Genomic DNA, 24,973 nt, shown 5'->3' with positions numbered 1-24,973 from the left:
CAAAATAAAAGACTAGAATTTTCAAGCAGAAGCTGGTGGTGACTTTCTAGGACACCACAGTGGGAAGGCTGGTACACAGAAGAGGCTTCAACTCTCCTATGGCCTCTTAAGGACCATTCCTGTGCTAACATTTGAGGTCACCAGCTGATCTCGGTCATCTCTGAGGATGGGAAAGGAGGACAAAGGTAATGCAGCTAATGGCTTTCTGATTGGAGATGAGGGAGAATTCCCAGAGTATGAGACTGTCGAAGAGAGAGAGAAAGTCCACTGAAAGGGAGGTGGAATTTGAGGGAATTTGAAAGGTATTTAAAATATCTCATCGAGTCCAAAAAGTGTTCCTTTTCAGTGTTCCTGCAAACAATTAACGTGAGGTTATGAAAAGTAAAATTTTTTTCTGAGGTGGACGGGACTCTCTTTTCTGATTCTGTTCCCACAGATGTGCTCCTCTCTGAGGAGCCCCAATCACAGAGCACACGGGGCCCCCTCTCTGGGATGACACGGGCTCTCTTTCTCAGAATGGGCTATCTAGTGTCACCCCAGTGACACAAGGCACTGTTTACAAAGCCCTCAGCATACTTCTTGGAATAAATGAGGAAAGTCTCATACTAGATGGAGATGGCAGTATACTAGATGGAGGTAGATACTAGCAGAGATGGTAGAAATAATAGAGTTAACAGTTGGTGGAAGAGGAGAAATAGCAGAAGATGAGTGATGGCGGACACGCGACCCGCTGTAATATACCAGTGTCCGTAGCAGAGGTGGCTACAGGACAGCAGTCAGGGGCCGGAGCTCAGGATGCAGACCTCCTAGGTTTGGATCCTGGATCCTTGGCTCTACTAGGTGTGAGCCATGTGAATTTGGGCAAATTCATCTTTATGTGTCTCATTGTTACTACCTGTAAAATGAGTAATGCTTTCATAGAGCTGTTCTATGGAGTGATTGAGAAAATACTTCTAAAAGATTTAGCACAACCCCGACACTAGTGTTCAATATCTGTTAAGCTAGAAATAGCAGGACTGGTGGTGAGAGTGACAGCACTGCCAAGGGGTCCACCCCAGGTCCAGAATGTAAAATAAAGAGAGCATCGACCCTGTCGCTAAAGGTCCCATGCCATAACATCGGCAACAGCCCCATAAGAGAGGCCTTCCATCTTCAAATGCAGAACTGGGCTTCCTTCCATCCTCTCATCTCCTCTCCAAATCCCATAGCCCCAGAATCCACAGTAACAGGTGAAATCCCAAGTGTGTGAGTGAGAGGTGGGAAGTAGAGGCAGCTGCTGTAAATATCTATTGAGCACAAACCTGCCCAAGACAGGCCTTCTTCAGCAAGGATGAGATCTTGCCTATAGAGTTACAATTGAAATATAAAGGCTTTCCCAACTTTAGTTAAATCTCTCCAACACTATGATATGCTAAATAATGGACTCTCAGCATCCAGCTGAGGAGGTAAACCCATAAAACAAATAATTCCCAAAAGCTCTGATATTTACAAATAACTGATAACAGCAATTTGTACACAGACCTCTGGGAGGGTAGAGGGTAGGAAGGGAAAGCTGGGGGGTGCGGGGGTCAGTAGGAGATAACAGAGTTTGGATGGAAAGTGTAAGTAGCAAGTTGAGAAAAGACAGGGATGGGCATGATTGGGCTTAAGCCACGGAACGATGGCCAGTCATCCGGTAGCTAAACGAATTGGAGGCTGGACAGCCACAGCCAAGAGAGGAGTTTGGCGATGCTGCCAATCACTCAGAAAAGACATGGTGAAGTCTGATCACAGCAGTGACAGCAAGGGTAGGAGAGGCTTGCAGAGTCAAGGTTACGTAATTCTAAATAAAACAGTGCTAAAATTAAGCTGGTATAAAAAGGTTGCTAGTTATTTTTTTTTTTTCCACAGAGTAAAATCTCATCGGGTCAACATAATTGGATAGAAGCATGTCACAGTTAATCAAATATGAATTACAGATTTAAAAAAAAAATATGACTAACTGCTTAGGCTCTTTTGGACTCGATGAGATATTTTAAATACCTTTCAAATTCCCTGCTCTTAATAAGCAGCTTCAGTGTTCCTGCAAACAATTAGCGTGAGGTTATTAAAAGCAAAATTTTTTTCTCAAGTGGATGGGACTCTCTTTTCTGATTCTGTTCCCACAAATGTGCTTCCTGGATTACAAGAAAGTCAATTCCTCTTTCGCTAGTAAAGGAAGTCATAACCCTGAGCTCAGGCTGATTGCCCAGAGAACTGATCGGAGAAGGCTATAAAATCTCTCAACACAGAGACCGGCTGGCTGGCCCTTTTCCTCGCCCATTAGGGGTGTCAAACCAGACGACGCTAGCTCATCAATAACACAACCATAAATAATGATATGCTTGAAGTTACAGACAGAAGTAAGTCAACATTTTCCTGATTCTCAGGATCATTGGGGGTGACTGAGTTTGCTTTTCAAAACTTCGTCAGTGGTGCAATGATAAAATTCAGCTCAATCCCAGGACAAGCAACCAAACCATTGACTTTTAGGGAATTTATCTTATCCTCCACTAAAGTATTAAATTGATGGAAACCTTTCATTATCATAGCTTATTTAAAATTCACACTAAATCAATACACTCCCAAATAATGTGCATTTCTTACATCATGATACTCGTGAGTCATTAAGAATTTATTTACTATGAAAAAGACAGAACCCGACTCTCACGATTACATTAAGTAGAAAAGAAATCAGAAAGGAAATAATTCAGGATTTCACATTACTTAAAGAGACACAACAGATGGCTTGCTCCCATAAGCTTTGGGAGTGTAGGAGATCGGAAGGGGCATAGTTCTAACTTGCATACTCAAAACTTCCTTGATTCTTGCGAGTTAGAATGAGATGATCCCTAAAGTCTCAAGAAGGAGGAAGCTTCAGAGTGAAATAAGTTGATCAGAGAAAGACAATTATCATATGATCTCCCTGATATGAGGAAGTTGAGAGGCAACATGGGGGATTTAGGGAGTAGGAAAAGAATAAAATGAAACAAGATGGGATCGGGAGGGAGACAAACCATAAGAGACTCTTAATCTCACAAAACAAACTGAGAGTTGCCAGGAGGAGAGGGGACGGGAGAGGGTGGTTGGGTTATGGACATTGGGGAGGGTAGGTGCTATGGTGAGTGTTGTGAAGTCTGTAAATCTGGTTGATTCACAGACCTGTACCCCTGGGGCTAATAATACATTATATGTTAATAAAAAAATTTAAAAAAAAAAAAGAAGGAGGAAGCTTCAGATGCGGGCAATCTTACTCATATTAATGTCGGGAGCTACTGTCATCTTTCTCTTATCTAGATCATTGGAGCCTGGTGTGTGGGGGGTTAATTTCTATTCAATTCTATTCTATTCTATTCACTCCACAGCAATTTGAGCAGAATCCTTCCCAAAACATTTCCCCACTGAGCTCCACGCAAATTCAGCCAACTTTCTATTAGATAGCTATCACTAGAATGTCTCACAGTTTTCGCCACCTCCACCAGCTCCAGACCAAGCTTATTTCCTCATGTACCCTACTCCTTCTTCACGGTCACCTTCAAAACATCCTCCTCTTCCTTCTCATGTGATGTGATTGCTTTCTACCATGAATTCTGCTTCCTAACTTCCTCTTGAATCCGTATCCTCTTTCCCTACACCAGTTCCCTCAATCTTCGGTCTAGTCCTTCTCCCCATCCCCTGAAGAAGCATAAGAGTTTCCTGAGTCCCTGAGACCCTAACTCCTGTTGTCCACTGGAACTCAGGCTGTACTCAGCCAGAAGCATCCTCCCCAAATACTTGTCATGACCTTTCCCTCTTCTCTGCAGGCTGATTCCATTCCTGGACCTTCCGTAGCTAGCTTTCTTCACTTAAACTCACCAGCTACTTTTCAGATGCTGAGAAGTCCTCTTTTTTTTTATCAAAAAAGTGACTTTCTAGTTTTATATATCTACATATATACTCTCTCTGGAATTCAACTTTTGAGGGTTTAGACTGCAATAATTATAAATAATGAACAATGGTGACATTTGAGATAAGGTGAGGCTAAAAATGTCAGTTATAGTGTGATAGTGAGACCTTATTTCAAATATGTGTCTATATCCAAAATGCATAAAGGTATGATAGTATTGAACATTCCAAGATGAGTACTTTGTATAAAACCTTTTGCAAGCACTGAAATTAATAAAGCCATTATAAGTTAAGGAGCAAGTGAGTGGGCAGAGAAGAAGGGGGGTTAAAAAAAAAGATTATTCTTACAGTTCTTTAGAAATGCAAATAAGAACATTGCCTGAACATTATTACCTGACTGATAAAATGTTAATCACGTAACGGGTATTTATTTAGAAACCTGTTCCAGTTTCTTAATTGAAAAAGTTCTTAAATTCAACACAACCTTACTTGCTAAATGGTAATAAAACAAATTTCCAGAGAGAAAACAGCAGGTCCTAAGTGTCATAACATAGTCTCTAAAATTGGAGATAGTTCTTGTCATAGTTTTTGAAATTAAAATGATAAAATAAAAAGACTTCAGGGGCCCAGAAGGCAGATGGAAATCTCTGGCCAGCTAGACTCTGGCTCGGGAAGGTCACTTAACAGTTCAAAATGGCCTCTTTTTGGACGATAGGAATCAATGTTACTTTAGTAAGTGGGGGAGTACCTACCCTCTGGAAAGGCATGTCAGTCAATTATTTAAAACCTGGACAAGCCAAACAAATGTATCTGCCTGGTCTTCAACTTGAGAATACAAGTCTAAAAATGTCTGATAACAGACCCACTATGACTCAGAGATCTTTGTAGGAGTAAACTGTGAAGATCTCCGACATCAGGCAAACCTGGGTGAAAATGCTGGCTTTACCTCTTCCTAGAAATGTGACTTTAGACAAAATAACAAGCTGTCTCTGACTTAGTGACCTCACATGTCATAACAGGGACACTACCGGTAAGTATCTTAGTTTGGGCTGCTGTAACAAATTACCATGGACTGGGTGACTTGAACAACTGACATTCATCTCACATAGTTCTAGAATTTGGGAGGTTCAAGATCAAGGGGCCAGGAGATGAGGTGTCTGGTTAGAACCCACTTCCTAGTGTGCAGCTGTCCATCTTCTCACCGTATCCTCTCATGCTGGAGAGTAGAGCGCTCTCTAGGGCCTCATTTATAAGGGCACTAATCCCATTCACAAGGTCTCCATCCTCATGACCTAATTACCTTCCAAAGGTCCCACCTCTGAGCACCATCACATTGGGGGTTAGGATCTCACCATATGAATTTTGGGGGGACACAAACATTTGGTCCATTACAATAAGGAACTTACAGTGGTCTCGGGATTAAATGCGATCACATAGGTCATGTATAAGCATCCAAACCATAGCAAACCATTCTTGTCAAATGACCATGACAGCAAGTAACAGCAAATTGTACTATTTGCCCAGTATTGTCTAAACCCATCCTTCAGATTTAGACGTGTTTAGCGAAGCCAAATTTTAATCTAAATTATATACCCTTTAGATAAGAGTTTGTTGTCTTTGGACAGCTAGAAAATAATTTGAAAAAAACAATGATTTTGTACAACTTGGGTTTTAGTCCCTGGTTGATAACTTGTTAGCTGTGTGGGCTTAGGAAAAACCACTTAACCTCTCTTAAACCCTTTGTTTTTCTTTTGTGTACTGTGCTTTCGTGAGGATTCTAGAGCTACAAGCTCCAGGCAAGGATCCAGATAATGGAAAGGAGCTTTTGGAAGAAACTGCAAATAATTCTCAGGGTCAGTCATCTGCTTCTTGAATCTCCTAACAGCTAATTCTCAATAAGACGGACAAAAAGTTCCACCTCGCAAAGACGGGATCCAGGTGACCTTCCACTGCAGACCGGGCTCCAATCCTATTAATTATAAGCACTGAGGATATTCTGATTGGACAGAAGCCATGCATCAACTAGATCTTATAAATATTTTGGTAAAATTAAGCAATACCTCAGGGCGCCTGGGTGGCTCAGTTGGCTAAGCGTCCAACTCTTGGTTTCAGCTCAGATCATGATCTCATGGGTCATGGGATCGAGCCCTGCATGGGGCTTGCACTCAGCTCAGAATCTGCTTGGGATTCTCTCCCTCTGCCCCTCCCTTCACTTGTGCACACTCATGCACTCTCCCTCAAATAAATAAATCTTTTTTTTTTTTTAAAGGCAATACCTCAATCCCTGCGTATATCATCTACTGATTTACACAGGTTCTGAGAAACTCTCTAGAAAAATCTTCTTGAAATTTGAGATTTAAAGAAAGAGGGGGGGTAGCTGAGACGACCCCAAAAGAACCAAGCTGCAGTGAGGGATGCCAAGATGTCCTAAGAGAAGGAACCAGATACGGCAGGGTTGACCAGGCCAGAGAGAAGGACGCAGATGAGTGGCAGTTTTAAGAATGTGAAACAGTTGGTACGGATGTTCATTAGGAAACAGCCCTTCTGTGTGCCTCTGGAAGATTCGTCCTGAGATGTGGACATGCTGCACTGCTGCTTTCTGAAACACTTCTGCCTCAAGCAGTTCTCATAGGGAGCCCACTCTGATCAAGAAACACACAGAAAGCACATTCCTCTCCCTTTACATGTGTAATGATGTTGAGTCCCGGGGGCTAGGTCATTCAGCAGGAGAGGAGTCAGATGAGTGCCCCAGTGGAATACTACAGCTGGAGGCTGCCAGAGCTCAGCTTGGGAAGAAGAACAAGTTCAAGGCCACATACAGCACTCACTTTCAAAATTAATGACAAGTACCCCAAACACGTGGACAAGGTGAACTGGGGAAAAGACAGCTTCCTGCAGTCAAGGAGATGGAGACTCAGAAACACCGAACTCCCCATGTTTATTTTCATGCCATCACATGTGAGGTCACAGATGTGAAGCCCGGTGCATCAGGTCCCCAAGCTCAAAGTTCCCCAAGGAACCAACGTTATAGAGAAGAAGCTGTACCTGTTATTGTCAACTTTCAGGCACTCATCTTAGTCAGAAGGTAAAAGCCTGAAAACAACATTTTCCATACTTCCTCTCCCCTTTCCAAATGGAAGGTTCAGAATGGGCAAGTGGATCGCAAGAGGGAAAAAGGGCCATTTCTATCCAGGATCCAGAGGTGTTTCAAGCAGTGAGAGCAATAGCCAGTGGTTCCCAGAGCAACAAATGTAACAGTACAGCACTTCCTGAATATCTGTGGCTTCCTGAAGAAGGATGAGTAGGGCTCATAGAGTGGACAGCCCCCACCTCCTACTCTTTCAGGAGCTTTGGGACCAATTGCCTGCATTACACCTCCCTTTGCTTGAAATAGATACAATAGCTTCCATTTTCTGGACTGCACATTGACAGAAGCAGAAAGAAGAAGGCAGAGGTGTTTTCCTCTAAACAGAAATCAGCAATCAAAGGATTAATTGCATATAAAAGAAAGCTGACTATAAGACGAGAGCACAAGAGTAAGAGTCAAAGAGATACAATCCTAGATCCTAGATCCTCCAATTCCCACACAGGAATGTGCCTAAATTCATGAGAGTGAAGAGACAACAGTGCTGGACAAAGTATAAAAGAGCAGGGTCACATCCCTAATACCACATCTGTGGCATTAGGCGATAGAACAGCCTTGACACTGAGGGTCTCCCATCACCTTTAGAAAGCACAGTTTTCTCACTGGAGAATGGGCCCAATGAGGGACAAATGATGAAAAAATCTAATGGTCAGCCATTTAAATCGATACTGAATTTAAGCCATCAAGAAACATCTATCTCGACTGCAGTAAGGGTTTAGCCGTTCTACTGCTAATCAAAATCCCACATCTCATGATTACTGTGGAGGACTGAAGACATTTAGCAATTGCTAGATGTGGACCATGTATGAGATACTACATTAAGATACTACATCAGGTCCAGTTTACTTCCGATTCTCACCAGAAAAAACAAAAAAACATTTTCAGATGTCCAAACAAAAGGCTCAGAGAGATTAAATAATCTGTTCAAGGTCATACAGCTAGTAAATGGGGAAGCCAAGACTTGAACCCACATCATCCCCTTTCCCAAAACACCACTCTCCCGGCATCCTGTGGTGCTGCTTGCAGAAATCATCCTGGCGCCTGTAATTTGGAAGCAGGGGAGTGTGACATGCACAGGAGAGGACTGCGGGCTTAGCTCTGCGGGAAGCACGCTCTCAGGCTGCAAGAGCCCTGTGCTTTAGTCCTCTCTCCATCCTTGCCACGGTCTCTGGCTTGAGGTCCCCTATGACCCCAGGAGGCACACACAGGGATATCCACCACAGGGCAAGTTCCAGTTAATATTTGCTGTGGTCCTGATCTAATCAAAAGACTAACGGAATTATCACCGTTTTATCAGTCAAGCAATAAAGTTGAGTATTATTCCCATTTACATTTCTAAAGCAACATAAAAATAACCCCTTTCAAATGGTTACCCACTCACTTTCTCCTTATATGCTAATGCATGCCACAATTTCAAAGCCTGATGAGAGATTTCCTGCAAAACATTTCACTGCCTTAAAGTTTCACATATTCACAGCTTCAATTGCCAGGATACAAACATGAATTAACTCTGGTTCCAAATCAATTACATACTGGTAAGTCTTTAGGGCAGACAAGTGTTACAAGCTCTATGAGGTATCTTAAAGCTTTAGAATATTTAGCGTTAGAAATTCCCACTTCACCTCAGACTTCGGTGAAACACATGTATTGTCACTAGTGTTCATAATCAAACCAAAAATCAAGACCCTTATTTTAAAAATTGCTCTTTCTCTTTGCTAAAATCGAATCACTTCAATGAATTCTTGTAATCATGTTGATTTCCAACTAATTTCATTTCTTCACTTGAAGAAAGGAACTGCAACCTTGTGCCATGAATCAGAGCAATTGGGTAATTAATTCAAAGATGCCACTCATGGCCGCCTGGGTGGCTCAGTGGGTTAAAGCCTCTGCCTTCAGCTCAGGTCATGATCTCAGGGTCCTGGGATTGAGCCCTGCATTGGGCTCTCTTCTCAGCAAGGGAGGCTGCTTCCTCCTCTCTCTCTCTCTCTCTCTCTCTCTCTCTCTCTCTCCCTGCCTCTCTGCCTACTTGTGATCTGTCTGTAAAATAAATAAATAAAATCTTAAAAAAAAAAAAAGCCACTCACCTTTGTTATGGTTTTTAATTAATGTCACGTGTTTATAGCAGGTGACTACATGTATATGAAGAGTATGTATTTTATGTTAAAATATTCAGCTTTAGAAAGAGTCAATTAGCATATGGTTTCACTTATTTGTGGAGCATAACAAATAGCATGGAGGACATGGGGAGATAGAGAGGAGAAGGGAGTTGGGGGAAATGGGAAGGGGAGGTGAACCATGAGAGACTATGGACTCTGAAAAACAAACTGAGGGTTTTGAAGGGGCGGGGGGTGGGAGGTCGGGGTACCAGGTGATGGGTATTATAGAGGGCACGGATTGCATGGAGCACTGGGTGTGGTGCAAAAGCAATGAATACTGTTATGCTGAAAATAAATTTTAAAAAATTAAAAAAATAATAAATCATAATACTGAAGGAAAAAAAAAAGAAAAAATATTCAGTTTTTAGTATTTATTCAGATTTTTCTGGGTTTCATACAAAAGCCTGCCATTTTGGTCTTCTGTTCAGAAATGTCTAGTGGCTCCCCAGCATGAGGTGTCAAGCCCTACCAAAAAGAGAGGAAAGAAAGATTCTCCCTCCCACATGGAAAACTGGTTTCTTTTCGGATTCCTTTCTCCCTTTCTATCTTCCTTCTTTCCTTCCCTCCCTAAAGTGACTAACAAGAATATACAATGTAAGATACTGTTCAGGAAGCAAAGGAACAAGATGAAGTGACAAAAAGAGCTGCAGAAAGGAAAATAAAGGCACGCTACAGCCATCGTAAGTGCCTGGAGCATTTCTGTCACTTGCCAGTGGTTAATTTTAAACTTGGCTCTGAGTTTCCTAGAAACCCTAGCAAAAGGAGGAAAATGCTACCATTTATAGGATTCATCATTCTTGCAAGATGCCTTCTTGGCTGGTAATGAGAAACATGAATGAGAAAGCACAACCATTATTCTGTGGAGGACAGAATCCTCAAACAGCAGGCAAATGTAGATAGCCCATGGGGCAAGGAGGTCAGTCAAGGGTAGGAGGAGGCCAGAGCTAAAAAGAATTGAGGTATCAAGTAAATTTTTTCACTACTGGAAGTCTGGGGTCTTTATCTTAAGAAACAGTCAAAGAGCAACTTCGTATGTATTTGGACTTTATGTCAACTTATCTCCTGTCTGAACCCTGTACTTTCTGAAACTAGAACTTGATAGGTAAAAATTCTTAGAAACTTTTTAACTGTAATAAATAGCAGGAAGCGGGCACAAGGGGTGGGGGGGCTGGATTGTTTTACGGATCATACCCGAGCCCAGGAAAACACGTCAGAGGGAAGAATCTGGTAGTTAGGGAGATGAACCATGAGAGACCCTGGACTCTGGGAAACAAACTAAGGGTTTTAGGTGGTTGGGGGTTGGGGTATGAGGGGGAGAGTGTAGCCAGGTAATGGATATTAAGGAGGGCACATGTTGTGACGAGTACCAGGTAGTTTTTGCAAGTAATGAATCATTGAACACTACATAGAAAACTAATAATGTACTATACAGTGGCTAACCGAACATAGTAAGAAAAAAGGGGGGAGAAAGAAACTGGTAGTTAAAACAAAGCACAAAGCATGGGCTATCTCTAAAGTCAGTAACTATTTCAGGGTGTCATTAAGTAGTTATCATTAGCTTAGGGATAGCCCTGTGGTAAGGCCCCAGCAGGTTCACTGCCAAGTGTAGGCCGATGGTGTCCTACAAAGAGTATTTGCTGCAAAATCACCAAAGCCACTGTTTCCAGTCTCTGTTCTTCAACCCTTCAAGAACAGCACAAGCTGTCTCCTCCAGGGCCCCAATAAGAAGCAAACTGAGCAAAAAAAAAAAAAACCAAACAAACAAAAAAACAAACTAACAAAGAAAAAACAATACAGGTAAGTGTCAGATTGTCTGGAAAGAGCTGCTTGCTGACTGGTAAGTTGGTGAGACACTATTTACCAACGGAGAGGACTGTCAGGCACTTGTCTCTATCCAAGGTCTGATTCACTGCCGATCTTTCATCGTGAGTCAATCCATCCTACATGGACTGTCCTCTTCAACTTGACACCAACCATGAACTGCATGTTTTAGGTGCTTAATTAATGTACATAAAACAAATGAAAGAACCCTCACTTATTTCTATTTATACACAGAGCGATGTTATTTAAATACTGTAGTTAAATCCAACTGCTACAAAACAAATGAGATTAGATGTTTGTCATATTTTGGCTACCCAGTCTCCAGTCCCTCTTCCTAAAAAGCACCCATTTCTTTGGAGAACTTAACTCTTCCCCACTGCATGTCATCTTCCTGAGTGGTACCTGCCTCCTCCTATAAAACCTGGACAGCAAGGACCACATGTCTTAGCTCGGCCAATCAAATGTCATCTCCCAGGACTCTTCCTCTTGAGTAGCCTATGGAAAAAGGACATGGATGGAAATGGAGGGTATTATGCTAAGTGAGATAAGTCAATCAGAGAAACACAATTATCATATGGTTTCATTCATCTGTGGAACATAATAGTGCAGAGGACCATAGGGATGGGCATGGTGGGGGAATTGAATAGGAAGAAATCAGAAAGGGAGACAAAGCATATGAGACTCTTGACTCCTGAAAAACTAAGGGTTGCAGAAAGGGACGTGGGTTGGGGGGATGAGATAACTGGGTGATGGGCATTAAAGAGGGCATGTGATGTGATCAGCAGTGGGTGATACACTCAACTAATGAATCACTGAACATTATATCAACAACTAATGATATACTACTATACCTTGCTAAACTGAATTTAAATAAATAAGTAAAATTTTTAAACTTCAAAAAAAGTAAAAAAAGAAAAAGGGAATGATTGCATGTTATCTGTGATGCAGAAATGAACTGACCACTTCTTCCTGTGCTTGGCCATTTTCCCAATTCCTTAGCTCTATGAGAACACCCAAAGTTCTTGTTTACTTCCAAGACTGGTTCTACACAGCATCTTTGCCTTAAATATTTGACCCTGTACATTGGGGTTTCCCCAAGATTACCTCTGAACATGTTAGCAGGTTAGTTTCTGATGCTGCAGCCAAGGACACTGATAGATACCCAGTGGCAAGGATCAAGCTTAATTAGCAAACTCAACTGAATGGAACCAAAGAAACAAAAAATGAAGGGGCCAGAATGGCCTGAGAAAATACTTAAACTTTAGACATTTTATTTAGCCCTAAATGTCAACTAGGACTTCTCTGTCCCTTGATATCTGGGGAAAATTGGCCAGAGTCTCTTAATTCTACAGCCCACAGGGCTTTTAAAACTTTTACTCTGGTTTCTGAAGTTTTCCCAGGCATGCACACTCTTCTGTTACCTTGTGTGTTTTGAGTGTTTGTCCTCATACATGAGTTCTCCCTCCCAAACACACCTGGACATGATTGTCAGCCCTGTTACTAAGACACACTCAAACACGCACACACAGAGACATAAAATATGTGTCGCCTAGTGGAGGCGCCATGGTTCCGTGGTCTTGAGCTGGTCACTTCAGCTCTTTGGGACTTCGTTCCCACACCCTGTAAAGCGGGCATCATAATGGCAAGGGCCTCCGAGGACTGCTTGAAAAAATTGCTTAAAAAAACTTTACGTGTATTAAGTTCATAGCTCAGATGCAGTCAACATCGACTGTCCATTCCTAGTCAAGCTAGAAAATTTTTCTAAGGAACGGGAACCTGGGAGAGGTCAGCACACACACCATACACACTTCAAACAAACAAATAAAGATTTCCAACCTAACTTCTCTCAGAGTCCCTCTCAGGCAACCTGCCACTGGATGGTGCATGCTTTTCCAAGCAGTGCCCCATCATCTCTTTTCTTCTCGAACCTTCTCCCTCCTCTGTTCACTCATTTTCCCATCTTCAGAGCAAGCCAAAAAAATCCTCTCCTGTGCCAGAGCCCTAACCCTTTGGCTCTCGTTTTATGTGGGAACTTCACAGACTGAAAGTGTTTCCTTACCGGAAAAAAAAAAAAAAAAAAAAAAAAAAAGAATTTCTGGTTCCTGCTCTTGAAGTAATAAAATTTATTCTATCTAATTCTTCCTAGAACCTTGGTTTCTAGAACCTACCCACTGACACAGCAAACTTATAAATTTTTTCACATCCTGTTACTAATGTGTATTTTTAAATTACATAATATTTTTCCTTATACAAACTTACTTTCCTTTTTCTTTCTTTTTAAAGACCTTATTTATTTATTAGAAAGAAAGAGACACAGAGATAGAGGAAACACAAGCAGGGAGTGTGGGAGAGGGAGAAGCAGGCTTCCCACTGAACAGGGAGCCCAATGCGAGGCTTGATCCTGGGACCCTGGTACCATGACCTAAGCTGAAGACAGATGTCCAACGTCTGAGCCACCCAGGTGCCCCTACTTTCCTTTTTTTAAATAAACTTATTTTTACATTTTAAATGAATGTAGTTTAAAAGAAAACTGTATTTCTCCACTATAAGTGCCAAACTAGTATTATGCATCATGATATGGTTACTTCAAAAATCAATATTTATGTAGAAATAATAAAAGATTCATATACCACCTAAAATCATTATGTATTATGAGTGAGCTATGTGTCACAGTTTGGTAAATGTAAGCCTAAAATATCACGTTTATTATGAACACCCAGAGGCTGGACTGGGTAGTGAGTGGTAGGATATGAGTGGACAGTGTGTACATTTGCATGTTACTAATAGTGTGGGTAGAGAGGGGGAGTGAACGAGAATGAACATATGTTGATGGGATCAGGTTGGAAATCTGACAGAGAGGATGGTCCGGAGAGAAGATTCTGGGGAGCGATATCATCTTGTACCCCGCAATATTGTTCCGTAACACCCAGGAGAGTGGCTAACGTTCATTTAATTGAACTGTATTCTGCTGTTACAATTCAATGCTACTATAAGTAACTGTTGAAAATCTGGGAAAGTTAGGGATCATAAAATCTGAATTATCCAAAAAGAAGTTCACTTTAACAGCTGATGCAGTTTGACGACACAGTGTTTGAAACTTAAAACAATGGCATAACTTCTCATCATTAACATGGCCCCCTTTGGCCTTTTAACAGAAATCAACAACAACAAAAAAAATTGAGATTCTCCAAATTCCACTCTGCTTTCCCTGCACAAAGAAGCTCACAAACTTTCGGAGGAAAATTAAACACATGGCACCGGCCTCGAAATCGATGTCAAAGTTCTTAGACTTTGCACCAAGTCAGAGCATTGGGTGAGTAACAAAGTCTAGGATGCTTCTATTTTAAGTACAAAATGTTCTATGGCTAAACGTACAGGGCCTCTGTGCATAGCTAGGTACACTAGAATCCACCTGGAAATATATGTATTTCCAACCCAATTGGGGTTGGGTATACGTATCCACACCAATATATGTATATCCAACCCACTGGAAATATCTGTAATATATCAACAAAGACTGGGTGATCAGCAGTTCTTTATCAAATACCCACCGTGTGCTGGGAATTAGGCATGCGACACCTTCTGCCCTTAAGGAATTCCCAGGTTTGGGGTGACAGTATGTCTCTGCAGATCGAATCGCATTACACTAGACTCTCTGTCAAGACATTTGACAGCTCTCTTTCATCACGGCATTGTACTGCGTCAAACACAGAAGCGCTGTGCCCTTGATCTATACCTGAAATGTGTTTTCCTCTAGTTCTCAGGTGAAAGAAGCACCACTCCCATGATTGCACCAGGAACATATTTTTTTTTTCCAGAATGTTTTCCAGCTATTGAAACAGACGACTAATGCTCAGCCCCAAATGCCAATTCATAACATTCAAGCCTTGTTGAAGACTATTTTCTTCACCCTATTTGATTGTGCCAAATAAAATGCAGCAAACCTTCAGGGAAAATCTTCCTTAGGAGCTGCCCTATGATCTGATCTCCAAGGGCTGCAGGAAAACCAACCTAAACCATCTATGTAAGCATACCATGCAGTCATCAAGCCACATAATCGAATAGCCTGGTTGAAATAAGAAGTGGGCAGACCAGAATCTGTTATAAAAAGATATCTGAATGTATACCTGAGGTTTCGATGTACAGAGAGACACTCTTCAGCTATTTTTACCCCCATTTAAACACATCTTCTTTCTTCCTATTAGAGAGATGAATATCTATTTTTATATTACACCGCCTCTCATAATGCAGACTTTTAGTAAAAAACATCTGGAAATATTTCCAGCCATATTATATTTATGACTTAAGCAGAAATGAAAAAAAAAAAACCTCTAATAATCAAACAACATGGCACTCATGATTACATATGAAACACTGTAGAAAATCTGCATCTGCTGATTTGTAACGCTACCACAATACATTTTTCAGAGGCTTCAGAGTTCAAATGGCCATAATTTACAGCAGCATATTTACAGTATATATGGAAATATGATATACCTCACATTAGCATCAAATTCATCCATTACAGGAAATAGGCATGTGTGAGTTGGATCTCAGTGCCCACAGGGTCCTGTATGTGAGGGGAAAAAAAAAAAAAAAAGGTTAGACAATGAATTAATTTAGGAAAATACAAGTCCCTACTAAAGAAAAAATGTGCCAGCTAGTCATGGCTTCCTATTTAGTAAGACTCTTGTTTTGGGGTCCCTGGGGGTGCCCTCAGCTCAAATCATGATCCCAGGGTTCTGGGATTGAGCCTGTGTTGGGTTCCCTGCTCAGTGGGGAGCCTGCTTCTCCCTTTCCCTCTCCCTCTGCCATCTACCACTCCACCCCATCCCCGGCTCGTGCTCTGTTTCTCAAATAAATAAAATCTTCAAAAAAAAAAAAAAAAGACTTATTTTGTAGACTATCAGAAAGTATTTAGTAAATCATACTACAGCAAAAATCTACTGGCATACTTAAGTATGACAGAGCTGAGTACTGCAGTTTCTTTAGCGTTTTATTAATCTCCCAGAGATTAAAACACACAGGTACTTCTCTGTACTCCATCTTAATCAGTTTACTTCTTGTTGCTCTTCCCAGAAACACAGCTTATTTACCCGATCTGCTTTAGGACACTAGCCAGTGAAAATAAGTTGTTATCTCGTCATGATTAAAATGATATCTTGCCTAAAATGGTCTGCCATCTTGTTTCCCATGAAGATCTTCAGGGTTGGTTTTTCTTCTTTCAACTTTTTGAGGCTAGGTAATCATACACCCATTTGAAAATCCAATAAACTCTTGAGAACTCCCTGCCCAGAAACAATGATGGACATGCACATACATACACAACTCCAGAGGGGCACATTATTTCTCGAAGCCCATTCATGAACTCCAGGGTCAGAACTCCAAATGAAAGGGAAGTTCACTTTCAAACTACCAAAAGTCCCTCTACCAGGGACTCTGAGAAGACCTGACATACTTTCCGGGGAAGGTACTCACTGATCTCCATCAAGTTGGCCCTTTTAACTGACTGCAGTTTCATTTTTCAGAAGAAAATGTTTTGCGTCACATTTGTTCCACACCATGGCAAGTCAGAGAATATAGGGGCAGGTCCTGGGCTGCTTCTTTGGGGGTGGCCCTGAACTAATCCTTTTTTCCTTCTGAGTTTCATCATCCACTTCTTGGTAAACAGAGGGACTGGAGGAGATGATCTCTGGGTTCACTTCCAGCTCTGACATTCTATAATTCCATCTGCTGATTTTCTAATCAAATCTTACTAAGAAGAAACTATGAATCTGTTTATCTACACAACAGAACCATGAACCTCAGACTGGGCCCTTGGATGCTTTGGTCAGGGTGGACCAAACACACTCGCCTGGCCGCCAGGAAGAGAATGGCAGACCCCCCGAGTTGGAAAGGATGCAGATCTCTCTGTGTTTTCCAGTGTTTGTTCTTTAGAACCTTGTGGATGAACAAGGAATTCTGTGGGCATTTCTGAGTCTGGGGCAGGTGTGGGGGAAGGCTTAGCCTCCAAGACTCTGAACCCCCTACTCTGACCTCAAGCAAAGTAGCTCCATCTACTTCCATCTCTTTCACGTCTTTGAATCCAAATAATCTTTGATTTGAAATATTTAAGTACAAAGCCTTAACTATTGAAGGGACAGGCCGCATCCTCCTTTTTCCTCTACTTAGATCTTTCTTGAAGTGATCACATCCATTCCCATGGCTTAAAATAAAAAGCATTTCAGAAATGCCTGGCTGGCTCAGTCGGTGGGGCATGGGACTCTTGATCTAGGGGCTGTAAGTTTGAGCCCCATATTGTATACAGAGATTACTTTTAAAATTTTTTAAAAATCAAATAAAAAGCATTTCAAACTGAACTCTACATTTCCCACTCCCAACACAAAAATCGAATCCTTCCCTAGTGCTTTCCATTTCGGCGAAGGGTGCCACCACTGACCCAGTTACTTAAACAAACAACCCCTTTTTCTCACACCCTACAACCAAACTGTCAGCAAATTCATCCTATTTTGAAAATGATTGCTTAACCTAAGTTTTTCTCATTCCCTCCATAATCAGCACCCTGGTCCACACCACCATCTCTTTTCTTCGGATCCCTCCATGCCCTCTCGAACTGCTCTCCTGCTTGCCCCCCTATCATTGCCCCCACAGGAGCTGGCAAGGGATTTTCAACATGTAAGTCAAATCATGTCTTGCCTGCATAAAATTCTAGAGGCTTCTAGTCACCCTTAGAATAAAATCCAAACTCCTTATCATGGCCAACCAGACCTGAAGTGATCTGGTCCCACCCAGCTCCTCCCCAACCTCAACTTTAGCTGTGCCCCACCCCTTCAGTGCCCTTGAGTTTCCTGGTTTTGCTACTTTCCTTGGCCATAAAAGAAGATTTTTCACCTCACGGCCTTTTCGCTCATTGCCTCCTAACTACTGCTCAACGGTCACTTCCTCATTGAAGTCTTCCCTGATCATCTGAGTAGAATTTCAGACCTCATATTCTAGAAGTTTCTATCCTCTTTATCCACTCTATTTTCTCTTACTAGCACATGCATTATTATATACTCCATTGTTTCTTTATTAGTAACTGGTCTTCCTCACTAGAATAGTTTCAAGAGGGCATAGTTAGATACCTGACCACTATTACATCCTTAGTACCTAGAAAAATACCTGGTACGTTACATTCTCTTCGTAGATACTTGTCGAGTCAATCTATCTAACTAATTAGTTTTGCAAATGAAGAATAGGTTTGAGAGTTTGTGAATTTCCAACTGGGAGCTAATCTATAGATCATCCAGGGCACAATACAGTAATTTTTTAAAGTAGCAGAAAACCATCTCCTCTATTTAGTTACCTTTTACTAAGTGTTGGCAAGGTCCAAACACTGTCTTTTTCCTCTTCTTCCAGCCTCAAAGTCTTTTGTCCCTACTGTAAGGTGAAGATACTATGAGCCAGAGAGGCCAACTGACTTGCCAGTTACCTGGCTGGTACTTGGCCAAACTGGGAACAGAATCTAGGTCTGTGAATTCTGAAACTCAAGTTTTATTTCGTAGAGTTCTTATCATCATATCACACTTCCTTCTACTAGAAGAGAAAGAATCCTTCTTTCTCTGAAAAGAGCACTTTGAATTTCCTTTGGAGAACCATCCCTCCCCGGCCTCAGTCCCTGGGTCCAGTGATAAGCACAAGACTGGCTCTGGCCAATCAGAACAGTTCACTCCCTGGCCAGAATTCCTTTGCTCACCGGCTAGACTATTGAAAGCTAACCCTAGGATTTTTGCTAGAAAGAGTCTCTGTTTTCCCTAGTGTTGCTAGACTGTTAAGACTTTCAGGATGAAGCTATTGGGGGACACCAATGCCACTTTGTGGGGAAAGCCTGTCAAGAATGAAGGTAACCACAAGGAAAGCAGAGTTGGAACATAGAGAACTTGAGGTTTCAAATACAATGGTGTCAAAAAAAAAAAACAAAACAAATACAATGGGGTCTTAAGACAGTCTTACACCTGAACTTTCCAATTATACGAGCCAACATACTCCTTTTTGTTTTCCCTTCTTTTTTTTTCCCCCCTTCTTAAGCCAGTTTGAGTTGGGTTCCAGCGATTACTTGGAACCAAAGAATCCTGGATAATAGACAAAAAAAAAAAAAAAAAATCAATATTGTATTTATATACAGATTAGAAGGAAGAAAAACTGGAACTAAGAAAACCAGTTAAGAACTCGCTGAAGATCATCTCCTTTAAACTGCATTTCAAAATGTTACAACACGGGGAGGGGGGGCTGATATATTCATGGCAATACACATTGTTATGTCTTGCTCATCAGAAACCCAATGAGCAAATTTAAAATGATTGCCATTTAACAAGCCAGTGAGACAGCCTGCATTTTGTCAGAGAGAAAGAGGAACAGTAACAGAAGATAAATTGGTGCTGATTTGTATCTATCCTGATTTGATTAATCCATCACAGTCCACTATTTTCTGCCATGTTCACCAGAGCTAACTAATCAGAAGCGAGATTACAGGGACACCTCTTGTCAGGAAGATTGCATACAGCAAGAGGGATGTTTAAGGAACCAGTGTTTTTATCTCACATACTTACATTTCTGGCTCCTTAACCACCTAGGCAATTAAAGATGCAATCAACTGAGAACATCTATTATGTCTGGGTATAAGCTATGTCACTTCTAAAAGTTCTGCCAATCTGAAATTCAATTAGACCACATGTATGTTTTAACCACCGTCATGCTGTATCCTTATCTAAGGGACAAGGAGGGAGATCCCCATGTTGGTCTCCTTCAGGGTAACAGTCCTAGATTCTCATAACCAGACAAGGAACACAGCAAGTCTTGGGAAAGGCATGGAAAAGAGAGTCAAACAGAACTTTCTACCATGTGAAGTCCAAGGGAGTTCTCAGTATTCTCTCAGGGCTAGGACAAGCTCAAGCAACCAGAATTATTCAAAATGCTTTATCCATCACAAAAGTAAAGCTACAGCAACATCCAACTCTATCAGATTCTTTGGAGTTTCTTTTCCCTGTTGGGTACATTGAGATTGATCTTTCCCTTAAAAAGGGGGAGGAGGAGCGCTTGGGTGGCTCAGTGGGTTAAAGCCTCTGCCTTCAGCTTGGGTCATGGTCTCAGGATCTTGGGATCAAGACCTGCATTGGGCTCTCTGCTGACAGGGAACCTGCTTCCCCCTCTGTCTCTGCCTGCCTCTCTGCCTACTTGTGATCTGTCAAATAAGTAAAATTAAAAAAAAAAAAAAAAAAAAAAGAGGAGGAGCAGGTCATCATACTGCTGATTCCAACCCTTGGTTTTCTGGCTTACAAATTTTAAATACCTAAAGGGCAAACCCAAAAGGTAAGTACACCCCATCTTTACCCCTTGTTCTTTTACTTGGAATATCCTGAAAGATTGCTGTGGAACAGTTGTTAATGGTTAACAGAAGGTGTGTAGTTGCATCTCTATTATGAGAAGTGTGAGCATAGGTCTCACCTGTAAATAGTCTCCACCTGCTGGAGTGAAATGAGACGTCGTTTGGAACAGTGCCAACACCTGTCAACCTGAAGCTATGTCCTAACCTCAGCTTGCTCTCTTGCACTTTGGTTTTGTTTTCCTCTGGTTCTGATTGCATGGGCAGATATTCATGCATAGCAGTGCAGGGATTGACCACGTTTCTTCATAGGGTATGCTTATACAGGTTAAATTTCTACATCAAAGGGCATATTCCAATACCTTTATTTTGGACAAGTGTCAGCAATAAGTAAAACATTATTTATCTTAATAGCCAAATTGAGGGTGGGAGCTTGACATGCGGGAAGGAGCAGGCATTGGACCAGGAGTCACTGGGCCTGGGATCTCAGCCCAACATGGCTACTAAAACACTGTTCCTATTCTTAAGCAGGTTGCTCACCAAGCTAGGGCTCAATTCCCCCAAGTGTAGAATGGACTGGGTCAGCGGGTCCTGGGAAGGTGAAGAAAAGAAGAAATTTCAGGTAATTAGAGCTTCTCAGAAGCTAAAGGAAATTTTGGAAAGGTGAGTCTCTTGTCATTGGAGGCATTCAAGCAGCATGTGTGTAAGGATGTCTAAATGAGAACTAGAATTTTGGTGACTGATAGGGTTTCTTCCAATAACATTATAGGAAGGAATCTTATCAATTCTGTCTCTCACATCCCCAGAAAAAGGCCAAGAGTTTTGAATCATTCCCGCCCCCCAAAAAAAAGATACATGCTCAATTCACATAAACTGTTTCAAATAGGCTTCATCTACTGGGCGTGAGACTAGACATCTCTGAGCAGGTGGGACAAAAAGAAGAACAATGCAAACTATAATCAAATAAGGCCAGGTATTTGATCAGAGTAAGCTGTCAAAGCTCACAACTTCAAGCCCAAACCCACTAGTGGCCATTTGTACCAAGACACAGTATCACCACGATCAAACACACAAACATTTCCACAGCCTTCTATACCCCATGGTGACCATGATGGCCTAGTAACTATTACTGTGAAAAAAAAAAATTCTTGGACCATCCAAAAAATTGCAACTGTGCAAATTCTCACTACATAGAAGAAAAAAAATTCTTCTTAATTATTTATAGGGACTTTGTTTTAGCAAACATTAGATATTTGTAGAATGCTGTTTTAGCACTTTTTCCTTTTTAAGATTTTATTTATTTATTTGACAGACAGAGATCACAAATAGGCAGAGAGTCAAGCAGAGAGAGAAGAGGAAGCAGGCTCCCTGCCGAGCAGAAAGCCCGATGATGTGGGGCTTGATCCTAGGACCCTGGGATCATGACCTGAGCCAAAGGCAGAGGCTTTAACCCACTGAGTCACCCAGATGTCCCACTTTAGCACTTTTTTAAACCTCAGTTGATACATATTCTTTAAAAGAGTTTCTCTTCATAAATTAGTACTGAAAAAATTGTATTATTTGTTATCTAGACATCTAAATGGTGGTGTGTAAGCCATTAAAAAAAAAAGCCTGTATTACTGGAGTTGGGACCTATATTAGCAAGTGTCTTTCTCAGGATGGCAGTCAAAATGCCACTGATACTAAGTCACCTGCAAAGATTTAGTCCTAAAGAAAAAGCTTCTAGCTGTTTTGTTCCCATAACTGAAAACCCATACAGATGCCAATTCAGTTATACTGAAGGGACCATGAAGATATGTACAACTGGGATGCAAAATGTCTTTTAACATTTTTTTGGAACTGACTAAAAAAATATTCTTTCTGGACAAATACACATTTCTCAACTGAAAATTTTTGCCCTTTCTTCAGAAAACTGATATTGCAAACAGCCCTGAACAATATTTAATATTAATATTGCAAACAGCCCTGAAAGAATATTTAAGAAGCGTACTTAATCTACCTTTTGGGAAAAAGAACGGAGCAGAGGAAAAGTGGAGAAAAAACACAGACTTCCTTTTCATGTAACACTGAACAGAGTCCATCTAGAGTATTTCTAGGAATCAGATTTTTTCAAGGCAGAGATCTCCTCTAAATACTTGTTATATGGAGGATTTCTAATCACCTGATGAATGTCTCACCCCTAATTTGGCCACAGGTTCTAGGAGAAGAGACATACAGTACGTGATTAGTGCTTGTCAAATGAGTAACATGATATGAAAGTCTTACTTGATAATTAGGGAATGAAATAATCTTGTCTTTGTGTCTCCAAAGGAGGTACGGAATCTCAAGAGAAGTTTGAGACTCACTCTGAAGTAGGTCATCCAACATCAGAGCTGTCCAGTTATCGACCTGTGTGTCTTGGCAAGCAATGAGGTCTACCTCGGTGGGAGGCTCACACAGAAGCCAGAAAACCATCGGTCAGTCACGGTTGAGGGGAGGAAGCAAGTCTGAGATGATTCTGAATTCTGATGAAATCCAGGAATGCAATGAAAGTGGAACGAAATAAGAAGCTGTTTACTGGAGAGCAGAGGTTCTCAAGTTTAAGCATGCCTAAGAATCACCTGCAGGCTTATTAAAACACAATCGTGGGGCCCCACTTCCAGCTTTCTGATTCAGTAGGTTTAGAGTGGAAAATTTGCTGATGCTGCTGGTCTGGGGACCACTCTTTAAGGTAAAACATCAAGTCCCCAAGTGTGTTTCACTTGCCACTGGAGAAAAGCATATGATATTAAGCAGTAGGTGGATAGAGCATTAAGTACTGTTGGATCATATGGTTAAAAATGTGTTCTCCTTTCATTTTCTATTTTAATCACTGTTATTTACATTGAAGAAAAGAACTCAAATAAGTGTTAGTTCATCTTCGAAACCTTCCTGACATTTGGTAATCTCTATTTTATAATAAGAAAAAAACAGGTCCTGAGCTCACAATCTTTTGCTAGAAATACGATTCTCTCACTAAGGTCCTCCGAGAAGCAGATCTTGAGGTAAGAATCAAATAAATGCACATTGTTCATTTGGCAGGTGTGAGTAGACTGACAGGGGAGTAATGATACGGCAGGGGGGATGGAGAGGGGAGGCGGGGGAGAAGGCAGCCAAGGAGAAATGTGTTTAAGCCACTGAAGCTTAATCTCACACAAAAGCTCTGGGAAATGGTATAAATGTCCCTCAGAATTATCCTGGACAAGTGGGGAGGTCGCTGGGTTATTAATACTCCCACAACCATCATCGGTTAAGGGCCCTACACAGGGGAAACATGGTTTCCCAGGTACCTCCAGCTCACTGCACTTGTTAGCACAGTCAATTGTAGAAGACCAAGGGTAGCCCTCCAAAGACAGTGCAGGTTCATCATTGGAAGTCAGGACAGTGAACACAGAAAGGGTGAGGAGGTCTGCAGGAAAATGAGAGAAACCATCCATCCATCTTCCAACCATCCAGCTGAAATCCGATATATTGTTTCATATGTGCTGCATTTGCTTTTACAGCTACCTTCTATTGCTTGCCTTTGGCACTGGTTTCCACTTGCATTTTTGTTTCTTTGTAAAATAAATTTATTTAAAGAAAACTAATTGATCTAAAGAAACGTGTTAGGCAGATAATACTACAGATGGCATGAGAAGGTGGTGAGAATCACAAAGGTAGTATTCAGATGATCGAAGCTTGGCAGACACTGGCATCGTGGCTTAAAGCAGAGGGTGGCATTCCTTTTTCTTTTCTTTCTCTCTCTCTCTCTCTTTTTTTTCCTCTGTAGAGGGCCATTTAGCAAATATCTTAGGCTATCTGGAGCACAAGGTCATTATCGCAACTCCCTAACTCTGCTGTTGTAGCACAAAAACCGCCACAGACAATACATACATGATGGATGGATGGACGGATGATACATACATGGCTGTTTTCCAGGAAAAAGTATTTACGGGCACGAAATTTGAATTTCATATTATTTCCCCTTGTCACGAAATAGTATTCTTCTTTTGTTTGTTTTTTTTTCCCAACAATTAAAAAAAAAAAAAAACGTGAAAACCCTTCTCAGCTCCTAGGCCATACAAAAACAGGCAGCCAGTCAGATAGTTGGCCATCCCGGTTCAAAGTATGGCCTTGGTGTCTGTCCTAGTTCTGTTGATTACCAGGTATACGCCGCTGGATGAATCACTTACTTCTCTTAGCCTCTGAGTCTCCATTTGTATAACAGGGATAAGCATAATACCAATCTCATAAGCTTGTTGCAAAAAAATAAATGAAAATGAACACTTACGAAGCAAGTGCCCAGTGAGTCCACAATATAGTTTTTAGCCAGCTCTTGGGACAAGTCGTCTCCAGCTTGGCAGTGCCCCAGTCTTTGGAGGCTGGATGTTTCCTTCTCTGTGAAGGCAGCTATACACCTGGGGACTCATCTCCTCTACTTTGGGATGCGGTTACAGAAATTATCCCTCTTCTCTACAGGCTAGACCCCTGAAAGCTGAGTTTCAGAACGCCTGGAGTGTCTGATACTCACCCATCCCAGGGGCCTGGAACTGAGAGGAGGTCAGGCTAAAATCTGCAGTCCATCTAAAT

The 24,973-nt window shown here is 41.4% G+C and overlaps 1 protein-coding gene across 4 annotated transcripts in view; it reads right to left on the bottom strand.

The window, feature by feature from the left end:
• HTR4 (5-hydroxytryptamine receptor 4) overlaps positions 1 to 24,973 on the bottom strand; it is a 176,566-nt gene that overhangs the window by 143,319 nt on the left and 8,274 nt on the right. For all 4 annotated transcript variants that reach the window (XM_032337386.1, XM_032337388.1, XM_032337385.1 and 1 more), the window contains exon 2: positions 15,523 to 15,595. In XM_032337386.1, coding sequence (XP_032193277.1) covers positions 15,523 to 15,548 — 26 coding nt within the window. In that variant the 5' untranslated portion in view covers positions 15,549 to 15,595. The remainder of the gene's footprint in view (positions 1 to 15,522; positions 15,596 to 24,973) is intronic.

The sequence above is a fragment of the Mustela erminea genome, chromosome 3 (genome assembly GCF_009829155.1).
Source record: "Mustela erminea isolate mMusErm1 chromosome 3, mMusErm1.Pri, whole genome shotgun sequence".
NCBI lineage: Eukaryota > Metazoa > Chordata > Mammalia > Carnivora > Mustelidae > Mustela > Mustela erminea.
This window is presented reverse-complemented; position numbering and strand designations above follow the sequence as displayed.